At 33.8% G+C, this 12405-nt stretch overlaps 2 protein-coding genes across 2 annotated transcripts; one reads left to right on the top strand and one right to left on the bottom strand.

Annotated features, from left to right (window-relative positions):
- Window positions 1–14: 14 nt before the first annotated feature.
- ube2al (ubiquitin conjugating enzyme E2 A, like) lies at window positions 15–5761 on the top strand. The gene is made up of 6 exons (XM_051119680.1): window positions 15–182; window positions 633–713; window positions 2118–2143; window positions 2269–2358; window positions 3064–3152; window positions 4612–5761. Exons 1-6 carry the CDS (start codon window positions 139–141, stop codon window positions 4738–4740), a joined length of 459 nt encoding a protein of 152 aa, XP_050975637.1. The 5' UTR covers window positions 15–138; the 3' UTR covers window positions 4741–5761.
- Window positions 5762–7198: 1437 nt separating this feature from the next.
- On the bottom strand, window positions 7199–10434 carry ing1 (inhibitor of growth family, member 1). Its single transcript, XM_051118418.1, has 2 exons — window positions 10118–10434; window positions 7199–8304 (listed from the first exon to the last, which is right to left on the bottom strand). The coding sequence occupies exons 1-2, from the start codon at window positions 10257–10259 to the stop codon at window positions 7517–7519; spliced, it is 930 nt and encodes a 309-aa protein (XP_050974375.1). The 5' UTR covers window positions 10260–10434; the 3' UTR covers window positions 7199–7516.
- Window positions 10435–12405: the final 1971 nt, after the last annotated feature.

Raw genomic sequence — 12405 nt, 5'->3', positions numbered from 1 at the left:
ATAATCCTGTCTCGTGAAAAGACGTCTTGTACTCAGAAAGGAATATTAATCATCAGTGTTGTGACATATACAGTTACCTTAGTATTTGTTATTTGGGCTCTAAAAATAATCGCTGACGATTTTTTAGTGTAGTTAAAGATGTCTACCCCAGCAAGAAGGCGACTCATGCGAGATTTTAAGCGGTGAGTAGCTGTAAAATGATAGATGTGTGTTGTTTTGCTGGAGTAGCTGGCTAGCTAGTTCTAGCTTCATATCACCCTGTTCGGTAGTCGATTATTAAACGTAATATGAACGATTAAAACACGACAATTAATGTGCTTATCGCTTTGAGTCTGTCGGTAGTATCACATTGCTTGTTTACATTGTGAGGATTCGTTGAAACTCTACATCCATGTTAGCTTTTTAGCTAGCTGGCTAGTTTGAGCCGGTTGGAGAAGTTATTCAAGCTTGACTTGCCTGAATGTGGTTATTATTATTATTATTATTATTATTATTAAATACAATATTTTTGTATTTCTAGTCATTTTTATAAAATGACCAGAAGCCACAATTTGTCGTGTAGTATTCCTGGTTTTCCTAGTCAGTTTATGTGATGGACACTTATGATTGAGGGTTATGTGGTGATCCCACAGGCTCCAGGAGGATCCTCCAGCCGGCGTCAGTGGAGCTCCATCTGAGAACAACATCATGGTGTGGAATGCAGTTATATTCGGGTAAGAAAAGAGCAAATCGGGCTGACCGAGTCGAGTCTGCGCCAACCAGCAGCGTGGTGTGACACGTTTCCCCCTTTCATGGAAAACCATAAAATATGAGAGGATTATGAAACCGACATTTCCAGACCTGAAAATGTTATGCAAATGAATTGTTTGTTTAAATATTATGCAACTTTCTGTTCAAACGTTTGGAGTCAGGACATTTTTAGAAGAAATGACTACTTTAAGACATATTAAACTGATCAAACGTGACAGTAAAAACATTAATAATGTTAAAAAAGATTTGTATTAAAATTAGTGCTGTTGTTTTGACTTTTCTATTCATGAAAGAATATATTTTTTAAAAATTAGAACAATTTCTTAAAAAAATATTAAGCAGCTCAACTGTTTTCAACATCGATAATAACAGTAAATATTTTTTAAGCAGCAATCAGCATATTAAAATGATTTCAGAAGGATTATAATATAGAATTTATTCCTGTGATGCAAAGCTGAATTTTCAGCATCATTACTCCACTCTTTGGTGTCACATGATGCTCCAGAAATCATTCTAATATGCTGATAATAAAATGTTGAACAGTTGTTTTTGTTAATATTTAGTTGGAACCTGTGATACTTTTTTTCAGGATTCTTTAAAAAATAGAATGTTTAAAATGAAGCATTTATTTAAAATAGAATTATTTTGTAACTACATAAATACACGTCTGTGGTTAGTAATTTATTATTATTTTTCTTAAAAGAAATTAAGACTTTTATTCACCAAGGATGTGTTAGATTAATATAGTGATAGCAAAGACCTGTATTGTTAGAAAATATATTTTTATTTTGAATAAATGCTGTTTTTTTTTTAACTTTCTATTCATCAAGGAATCAGAGGTTCCAAAAAAATGTTAAGCAGCTGTTTTCAGTGTTGATGATAAAAGTAATAAATTAGCATATTAGAATGATTTCTGAAGGATCATTTGACACTGAAGACTGGAGTAATGATGCTGAAAATTCAGCTTTGCATCACAGGAATAAATTATATTTTAAAATATATACATATACAAAACAGTTATTTTAAACTGCAATAATATTTTATAATATTACAGTTTTTTCTGTATTTTTGATTAAGTACATGCAGCCTTGATGAGCGTAAGATAATTCTTTAAAAAAAAAAAAAAAAAACAGATCCCAAACGTTGAAAGGCAGTATACACGTATTACTCGTTTAAGGACTTGACTGGAGTAAATCTGCCCCACCACATATTTAGTGCTCTAATGCAGCATGTGTATTGCTGTTATTTGATATCATGGTCAACATGCTGTACTTAAATATTCCATGTCAGTTTCCTCCTACCTTTGAGCTTAATGTTGTTTCTCTCTCTTTTTTTTTTTTTTTTTTTTTTTTTTTTTAAACATGCAGTCCAGAGGGAACACCTTTTGAAGATGGTAAGTATCTGTCTTTTACGAAGATATGTGGCAGCTTGGTCAAATGCATGTATAAAGAAGTTGAATAAAATGTATTTCTTCCAAGGAAATGAAAGTTACAATGTTGTTTCTGTTCTCCACACAAGGTACTTTCAAACTCACAGTTGAGTTCACAGAAGAATATCCAAACAAGCCCCCAACTGTGCGGTTTGTTTCAAAGATGTTTCATCCAAATGGTGAGTGATACTTCCTGTTTGTCTCAGATTAGAAGCTTTGTCAAAGCGAATCTGACCCCGATTCTCTAATAAGCTGTCATTGGTCTACTCATGTAGCACGTTCCCACATAGAATCTGCTGCTGTTAAATTTAGTCGTTCAGTCTGTCCTTCATTGTACCTTGCATGCTTTTATTAAATAATGTTGCTAAAATTAGTTTTTTAATAAAGATTCAGCAAAAATCTTTGGTTCTTTAACAGTAACTTCTTGCACTATTTACATTGAAGATGTTCATAGCTGTGGTATTTTCTGGATGGCAGCGCTTTACAATAAGGTGTCATTTGTTAATGTTTGTTAAAAATAAAAATACAGTTGTTCATTGCTTGTTCATGTTATTTCACAGTGCATTCATTAATGTTAACACAAACACAACTTGTGATTTTAATAATGCATTAATAAATGCTGAAATTAACATTAAGATTAATAAATGCTGTACAAGTGTTGTTCATTCATAGTTCATGTTGACTAATGTAGTTAACCAATGAACCTTATTGTAAAGTGTTACCTTCTGCTTTGTTGGTCTGGGAGGGATTGTACAGTATTAGTGAGCATTGTTTGGTTGCTACATTCTGAAAAGTTATTCATTTTATCATAAAGTGTCTGCATATATTTTTGACTGAACGTAGTGAATATGTTGTTCTAACTTTTCTTTTGTTGTCTTTCTCAGTGTATGCTGATGGCAGTATCTGCTTAGATATTCTTCAAAATCGGTGGAGTCCAACTTATGATGTTTCATCTATTCTGACATCAATTCAGGTTAGGGCTGCCATTAACAGCTAACTTTCTATTAATCAATCTATAGACTAATTTGTTGATTAATCGATTAATCTAAATGATTAATTTCTTACAAAAAAAACAACAATTTTAAATTCAGTTTTAAAAATCAAACATCTTATTTAAGTTGCAACTTTGCCATTCAGTAGTGTACCATAAATGTAAACAAGCCCTGGATGTAATGTAAACCTAAAAAAAAAAAAAACTTAGTAAAACATGTAAACAAACTTTGTAAAAATGGAGAAAAAAAAGAGAAAAGAATAACAAGAAGTCTGAGAAAGTCAGCGTGTTTTGAATGTCAGTATATCCACATGTTCTGTTAATTTTAATTTAACCATTAAAATTAAAACTGGAAAAAAAATATTTTGGAAATAAAATGGATTTCATAGGGCCCTATAATTATAATTTTTTTTTTTTTTTTTTTTTGTGATAATAAAAATAGATATAAGTGAACAATAGCCTTTAAAGTGGAAGTGAAGCAGTTAAGTTTACATTATTTAGTAAAGTGATTATAACTTTAATTAAAAAAATATGTAACAAACATGATTAATGTAACCATTTTAAAGAAAAAAAAAAAAAGGATGAAATTCAACTGGAAAAAAAGAAACTTGACTGACTGCTTCATTTTCACTTTAAAATTGCTTAAAATACATGTATAATAGCAATGAGGCAATAATATTTAGTTCAAATAAAGTATCAAAAGCAAGAAATTATATGCTTTTATTGAACAAAACTGTTAAAATACATAATGTATTATAAACAATAGAGCTAATGTACATTATGCATTACAATAAAGGCCTGCAGAGGGTGCCAACGGCCTGACACTTTACTGCACAATCTGATCCTTGTTTAATATTGAATCATCAACATTTAACCCAAATGTCCACCTAATCTTTAATATTTGGCCATTTCTTTACAACAGAAATGCTACAGCCACTGTAATGTTTTTGAATATGTGGACATCAAAACGTGTAAACTCAGTGTGAGGGTTTGAGCTTTTATTTTGAAATCAGGATGAACAATGTATTAATGTATTCTGAGTTTGCGTAGGTTTATAAATGATTTATCTTACCAATCTGATGAAATGGCAAATGGCGCACGTTGCGTTCCCATATGAACGGTATAATAAACCCAAACTCACAACAAGATGCAAAGATTTGAGATACTCCACACGCAAAATGATAACGGTTTGTGCGGAACACCATTTACTGTGAATGGAGCCACTGTGAGTTGCTTGTACTTACATGCATCTAAATAAAGCATGTATATTAAACCTGCATTGCATATTTATTTGACTGAATCGTAATTACAATTGTCACAATTATGCTTAATTATTATTATTAATTTTAAACGGGTTTAATATATCATGCAGCCTTGAAAAACAGTCTAATAATGTGTTTCATGGATTCTTGTCTAATTTTTGATTTCTGTTTCTTTACAGTCCCTTCTAGATGAGCCAAATCCCAACAGCCCCGCGAACAGCCAGGCAGCACAACTGTATCAAGAAAACAAACGAGAATATGAGAAACGGGTGTCAGCCATTGTAGAGCAGAGCTGGCGGGACAGTTGACCACATTCGCAGACCATGTTCTCACTGAAACTTTGTTTTTCTTTTGTTTGGCTCTGTTGTTGGGGGATAGTTTTTCAGATCTCCATTTTTAAGTTTTTATGCACTTTACTCATGCAAGATTGTGATTTTTGTTTTATTTCTATCCCACATTTTTTGCCTGGACTGATTTTCAACCTTCATTAAGATCACTGAAATGGGTTAACATCCCTGGTGAATAATGCTTGACTAATTTTGCATATGACATGAACATGCAGTGATTGTCCTTCTTTGCTAAATGCAAAAGCATTCTTTAAAAAAAAGAAAGAAAAGAAAACATTATGGTTGAGTCAATCAAGGCAGCCTGATTTGGATACATGACTCACTAAGAGACTTTAATTTAAGTCATAGTAGAGTTCATGAAAATGTTCTTGGTGCTTTGTCAATTTTAATATCATGGTTTCACTCGAAAAGCAGTTAAAAGTGTCTTTTTAATTTCGGTTTTGCTTCCATTGTTCTGGATTAGCATTCGTTATGTTGATTTAGTCACGACTCTTCTTTGCTCTGCCAGAGGTGGGTAGTGAGTACGCACTGAAAATGCATATAAGATGTTTGTAGACAGGCTTGAGGGTTTATAGAAATTATCAAATTATGTTGACAGAAGATGGCAATATGGTATGGAGTATAAAAAATATATTTACTGATCGAAAAAGAAAAAATTAGATTTGCTGGAATTAAAGTACTCAAATATCTTCTAAAATCCTCCAGAGACCCATGTTAACTGCAGTTACTTAATATCTTCTCATGGCTTGCATCACAAGTCCAATCAAACAGTCAAGTGAAATAATGTCTTCAGGTCTTTTTCCAAGCCCTTGATCTTTGCAGATGTATGCCCTGTTACATGCATGAATGCCTGAGTGTGTCCTTGCCTCTATTAATCTCTTGTATATACAAAAACACATCTGAATTTTGTGTACAGATTTTGCACTGGTTGGCAATCTCATTTTCCAGCACTTGTAAATACTTAAATAAAAGGTGAAACTACCTTTGTGATTGATGCATCACTGATACTATACACCCTTATTATGGGAATTGAATCTGTAACAATAGACCTTTGTAACATTTCCAGGTTTCTCAGCAGTGAGTAAATTGCCGAAGAAGTGAATAGGAGAGTACCACAATATTTTTTTTTACATTCCCCGTTAGTTAAAATAGCAAAAGAAAAAGTACACAATAGTGTTTTTCAAAATCGAGAGACTGATAACTGCAGTCAGAAGAGAGAACCATGTCAAATCTACCATCGCTCCCATAGACGCTGCATTAGCGTTAAAGGAGAAGTCTACTTCCAGAACAATTTACAGATAATGTACTCACCCCCTTGTCATTCAAGACGTTCATGTCTTTTTTTCTTCAGTCGTAAAGAAATTATGTTTTTTGAGGGCAACATTTCAGGTTTTTTCTCCATATAATGGACTGATATGGTGCCCCGAGTTTGAACTTCCAAAATACAGTTTAAATGCAGCTTCAAACAATGCCGAATGTAGTTGTAAACGATCCCAGCCGAGGAAGAAGGGTCTTATCTAGCGAAACGATCGGTTATTTTCATTAAAGTAATATAATTTATATACTTTTTAATGTCAAACGCTCGTCTTTTCTTGCTCTTTCCGACCTCTGTCTTTTATGTATATAAATTATGTATATATATAAAATCTAAATATATTTTTATAAATCTTATATATATAAAAACTAATACAGCCACATAACAAGTGGAATTAATTTCTGGTCCACATTCCACATTTGAGATGTACTTTAAAGAAATAGTCCACCCAAAAATTAAAACTAGCTGAATATTCACTCACCCTCAGGTCATCCAAGATGTAGATGAGTTTGTTTCTTCATTGGAACAGTTTTGGATAAATAGCATTACATAACTTGCTTTCCAGTTGATTCTTTGCAGTGAATGGGTGCCATTAGAATGAGTGTCCAATCAGCTGATAAAAATATAACAATAATCCAAACAACTCCAGTCCGTCAATTACACAATTAAAAGTCTATAATAACACTTCCTCCTTTGAAAAATCTGTCCCCCGTTGTTCTCTTTCATCAAATTCCACTGCCATGATTACAGTTTTTATTTCTACTGTTTCCACTTGTAAACAGTAATTAATGCTAGACCATAAGGTAACATTTTTTACAATTTTAAGTTAAGACAACTTTCTAATGAATTTGTTTATTAAAACCACACAGCTTTTCATGTCACAAGATGGACTGGAGTCATGTGGATTACTTTTATCAACTGTTTGGACTCTCATTCTGACGGCACCCATTCACTGCAGAGGATCCATTGATGATAATACTAAATTTCTCCAAATCTGTTATGATGAAGAAACAAATTCATCTACATCATAGATCATGAAATTTCTACTTTTTGGGTGAAATATTTCTTATTTTATATAACATTTTTATAAGCATGAGACAACACTGCATTAAGCATGGTTTATTTTACATGAAAATATGTACAGATATGCGAGGCATAAATACAAAACCGATAGTTGAAAATAGTAAAAATGCATTACACTGTCTTGAGTTCGGAGGAACAGAATACTTCCAATGCTGTAGAACATTGATAACTAAGCAGCTGATAAGTGAACCCTATCAAATATATATTCCTAAAAGATATAGCTACAAACCAATGACCAACTCTAGTCTGTAACAACATTACAGGCCCTGACCTTTCTCAAAACTGAACAGTAAACTCCTGAATAGAAAAATATTACATGGCAACCAGGTACACCTGACACTACCTGTTGTACGCTCGTTCTTTCTTAGACCTTTCTAATGCTTTGTCCATTGTCTTCTCGTTGTCTCCTCTGCACTTCGGACAGTACCACTTTCCTTTGGGCTTATGGTGCAGGCCAACGCATGAGAAGTGAAACCATTCAATAGTGCATTCGTCATTATCGCAACCTATCATTTCTCCATACGACACTTGCTCGCACAGGCAATAAGTGGGTTCGTTAGGATCGATAGGCAGGTCTGTCGGCGACGGCTCTCTGTCCTGCTTGCTTTTCGACCTCTTCTTCTTCTTCGATGACGTGGATGAGGTCTTAGCCTTCTTTTCTTTCGGCACACCCGAACCGACCTCCTCACTGTGCTCCATGCCATAACTGGAGTTTTCCCGATTCTCCGAACCATTTTTCTGCCTTCGTGAACGCTTTCCGCCAGATTTGTCGACTGAAGTCGGGGTCTCGTCTCGTCTGCGATCCACACTCGGTTTACTGACCGAGAGCATCGAAGCAGAAACCGGTGTCATAGCTACGGGTGTTACGGCACTGGGGGTGCTGCCCACCGACACGGTGCTCTCCGGCGAATCTTGGCAGGCATGGAAAAGCTCACTCTGCCACTCGAGCTGCCGACTGCGATTCTCCACCATTTCCACCATTTGGCCGGCGATCTGGATCTTTTCATCTCCGAGTTCTTCTGTGCGGATCAAAGAGCGCTGGATGCAGTGAAGCAGACGCCGTCTCTGCACAGGATCTGATTCTTGTCTGTGCTTTTCATAAGCCTCGTCCAGTTCATTGAGGATCTCTGCAAGATCAATACATCAGTATAAATGTAACAATAATAACGTTACTGTATGTCAATCTGTCACCTTTAGCATTTTAACCTCTAGTAAAGAAGTCAGTAATCACGACAACAAAGCTTTAATGTCTCAAGACAAGACTCCACAGGTGAATAAAACATATTTTGACTAATAAATACCATCATATATGATCAATTTCAGATTTCAACTTTTCAGAAATGTTGTTTTAATATACAAATGTGGAATTATCAAATTAAAAATGCCCAGATTTGTATACATTTCTAGAACCCAAATCTGATTTGGACAAAAGCAATTCTAATTTTTTTTTTTCATGTTTTAAGAATAAAATGTGTAATATGTAAACACACGGCTCTGTAAAAACCTTCAGAATATACACTACCAGTCAAAAGTTTTTGAACAGTAAGATTTTTAATGTGTTTTAAAGTCTCTTCTGCTCACCAAGCCTGCTTTTATTTGATCCAAAGTACAGCAAAAATAGTAAACATTGAAATAGTTTTACTATTTAAAATAACTGGTTTTCTATTTGAATATATTCTAAAATGTACTTTATTCCTGTGACTTTAAAGCAGAATTTTAGCAGCATTTTTAGAAGCATCACATGACCCTTTAGAAATCATTCTAATATTCTGATTTGCAACTCAAAAACATCTGTTATTATTATTATTATGCTGAAAACAGCTGAGTAGATTTTTTCAGATTTCTTTGATGAATAGAAAGTTCAAAAGTACAGCATTTATCTGAAATAGAAATCTTTTGAGACATTATAAATATCAATATTATGATCCATTTAAAGCATCCTTGCTTAATAAAAGTATTAATTTCTATAATTTCTTTTAAAAAAAATTATACTGATTCCTGAAGGATCATGTGACACTGAAGACTGGGGTAAAGATGCTGAAAATTTTTGCTTTAATCACAGGAATATTTAGACTAGTAAAGAAAAAAGTTATTTAAAATAGTAAAACATATTTCACAGTATTACATCTTTTTCTGATTTCGGTTAAAATAAATGCAGGCTTGGTGAGCACAAGAAACTTCTTCAGAAAAAAAATTACTTACTGTTCAAAAACTTTTGACTGGTAGTGTAGATATAAATAAATCTCTGAAGTTTGGTCTATGTGACTTCATGAAGTAAATATTTCTGGCTCAGTACAGGAGAAAAAAAAAAAAAAATTTTAAGAATATGGACTTAAAATACGTATTTTACTTAAAATCTACAGATGCAAATAGATCGTGTGTAATCAAATAAACACCTACATGTGTATTTCAGATGTTTTATTTCCACTAGCTTGAAAGAAGACATGCTATGAAAGCAAAAACAGCCTAAATCTTAAAACTGACCAGTGCATGGAATAAAAAACAATGGTTTTGCCTGTCTTTGCTTTAAGATGTGTTATATACAGTACGATGTACTGTCTTTATAATATTTTAAGGACTACTTACACAACACTAACACACAACTGTGGTTTCAAGCTACATAATTATTTAAACAGGAAGTTTAAGTGGCGCTCTAGAAGCTGCAAGACTCCACACTCCATCCAAACAGGATGTGTAGTGATTTAACAGAAACCTCTATAAATGTAAGATATAAATGACAAATAAATGTACTGTATATATTTTCTCAACTTTGCAGCTTTAACCTCTCAATCGCGCAACGCGGGGAAACTTGCAAGTTTCACGTGCTAACAGTTAGCCGCTAGCCAGCTAGCTAGTGTGACATCTAACACCCGTTACACAAACAATGCAGCGCTTTTTGTCTTACACTTCTGCTACATGAAAGTGTCCTTAAGTTTTCACCTTGATATCTGGCGTCAATTTCCTTCATAAGAGACACACATCTTTGTAGGTCCAGGGGCAAAGACTCGACCAGCTCCAGATACTCCTCAACATAGTTCACCACAACATGAGAAGACTCTCCGTTTGAAGAAGGGTTCAGCATCTTTTCACACGCATTTAAGAGGTTGGTAGAACAATATAACTACGTTTTTTAATAGTTATATTATCTTAGGATTTTTTTTTTTAAATAAGAAATTAAAGTCTGAACTGCTAGAAAAGTTATTTTGGTAAGTGTTGTACTGAGTTGTGCAGGACCAGTGACGCTTCTATGGCGGATACCTAGCTCATGAATATGAATTGCGTCACTGTGACGTTGCTCCATAAACGTCCAACAGAGAGTGGCGGTACGCAAAGGTTAATCAATATTCATGAGCGACTCATTTAACATTTGCCACAGCGTCCAGCAACGTGTGCATATTGTTGCACTTCGAAGACGCTTGGTGGCGTTTGGTAACAAGACTTAGACGGTTGTTTCAGAGGAGCTGGTAAATAGCAATTGAAAATGACCTACATGTTTTTATGGAAGGTTTAGGTTTGAGTTCAGTGGAATTTGGGTTGCAGTTTATGAAAATACAAGAAAAACCTGATCTGTAGACTAGTTGGCTTAGCTCATTTTATAATTATTTGTGTTTGGAGCGTGCAGAGAGAGTTATACCGTCTTATATTATTGTGCAAGATTATGTGAACTGGGACAAATGTTTTTTTGAGCTTTATTATTAAATATGTAAGATATTTATAACCATCATACATACAGTTGAGGTCAAAAGTTTACATACACCTTGCAGAATCTGCAAAATGTTAATTATTTTACCAAAATAAAAGGGATGGTACAAAATGCATGTTTGTTTGTTTTTTTAATTAGTACTGACCTGATTAAGATATTTCACATAAAAGATGTTTGTCCACAAGAGAAAATAATAGATTCATTTATAAAAATGACCCTGTTCTGAAGGGCAGTACTAAATGAAGTAATATGATATTTAGGTCAAAAGTTTACACCCCTGGCTCTTAATGCATTGTTTTTCTTTCTGCAGTATCAGCAAATACACAAAAATGCTGAAAAACCAAAGAATTTGTGGGACCTGAAGGCTTTTTCTGAAGAACAGCAGGTAGATTATCTGTTCTGGATAAACAAAGGACTCATAAACAACTATCACTAAACAAAACAAAACAAACAAACAAACAAAAACCAGCTTTGAATCATTCAGGTAACAACAGAAGAACCAAGCATATGTAAACTTTTGAACAGGGTCATTTTTATAAATGAATCTATTATTTTCTCTTGTGGATTATATGCAAATGTCTTTAATGTGAAATATTTTATTCAGGTCAGTAAAAAAAAACATGCATTTTGTATAATCCCACTTATTTTTGGTAAAATAATTAACATTTTGCAGATTCTGCAAGGTGTATGTAAACTTTTGACCTCAGCTCTAATAATTCTTTCAGAGTATCAGTTTTGTCCTTTCTAAATATCCTTCTGCTACTATGATAATTTAGCCTACATCTTATGCTGAAAGGTTAAAAGGGTAGTTGAGTTCTTCTAACACCAAGAATGCCCTGCAGGGGTCACTTATGTTAAGGCAATGAGGCTTTTAATGTTGTTTATCCTCAGATGAGTTGTTTACTGGCACATTGTATACGTATTCTTTTCTCTTGAGTGTATCGTTGTGGATTGCTAGTTTCAGAGACAGCTCCAAAGGGAAATCTTAACAAGTTATCCTATAATATTAAGTTGTGAATGACCTTTGAAAATGGTAAAAGTAGCTCTTTGTACATCTGTTATTAGCAGCAAAAATGCCAGATGACTAAAATGTCATAACTTGCAAATGAGAGGGGAAAGGAGTGTTCTCCAGAGGCCAGCACAGTCTTACGTACTCTGACCCGAGTGGTGTCGTAAAAAAATGACCTCTTACGCATTTCAGTGTCAGTGGAGAATTCAGAGTTTGGACAAATTACTTTCCACATTAACTTAATGTCAAGAATCGAGGTGTAGTCGTGAGTGAGGGTTTTGTGTAGACACTCTTAAGCTTTTTCAGATTTCTTTGATGAATAACAGGTTTAGAAGAACAGTATTTATTCAAATGTCAAAGTTTTGGGTCAGTGTGTTTTTGTGACACTGAAGACCAAAGTAGTGACACTTAAATTCAGCTTTGCATCACAGGAATAAATTGCATTTTAAAGTATACAGTTATTTTAAATTGTAATAATATTTAACAATATCATTAACAATATTTAACAATATAAAT

Source organism: Labeo rohita, chromosome 9 (assembly GCF_022985175.1).
Source record: "Labeo rohita strain BAU-BD-2019 chromosome 9, IGBB_LRoh.1.0, whole genome shotgun sequence".
NCBI classification, from domain to species: Eukaryota; Metazoa; Chordata; class Actinopteri; order Cypriniformes; family Cyprinidae; genus Labeo; species Labeo rohita.
Note: the sequence above shows the minus strand (reverse complement) of the source record. Positions and strands in the feature narration are given on the sequence as shown.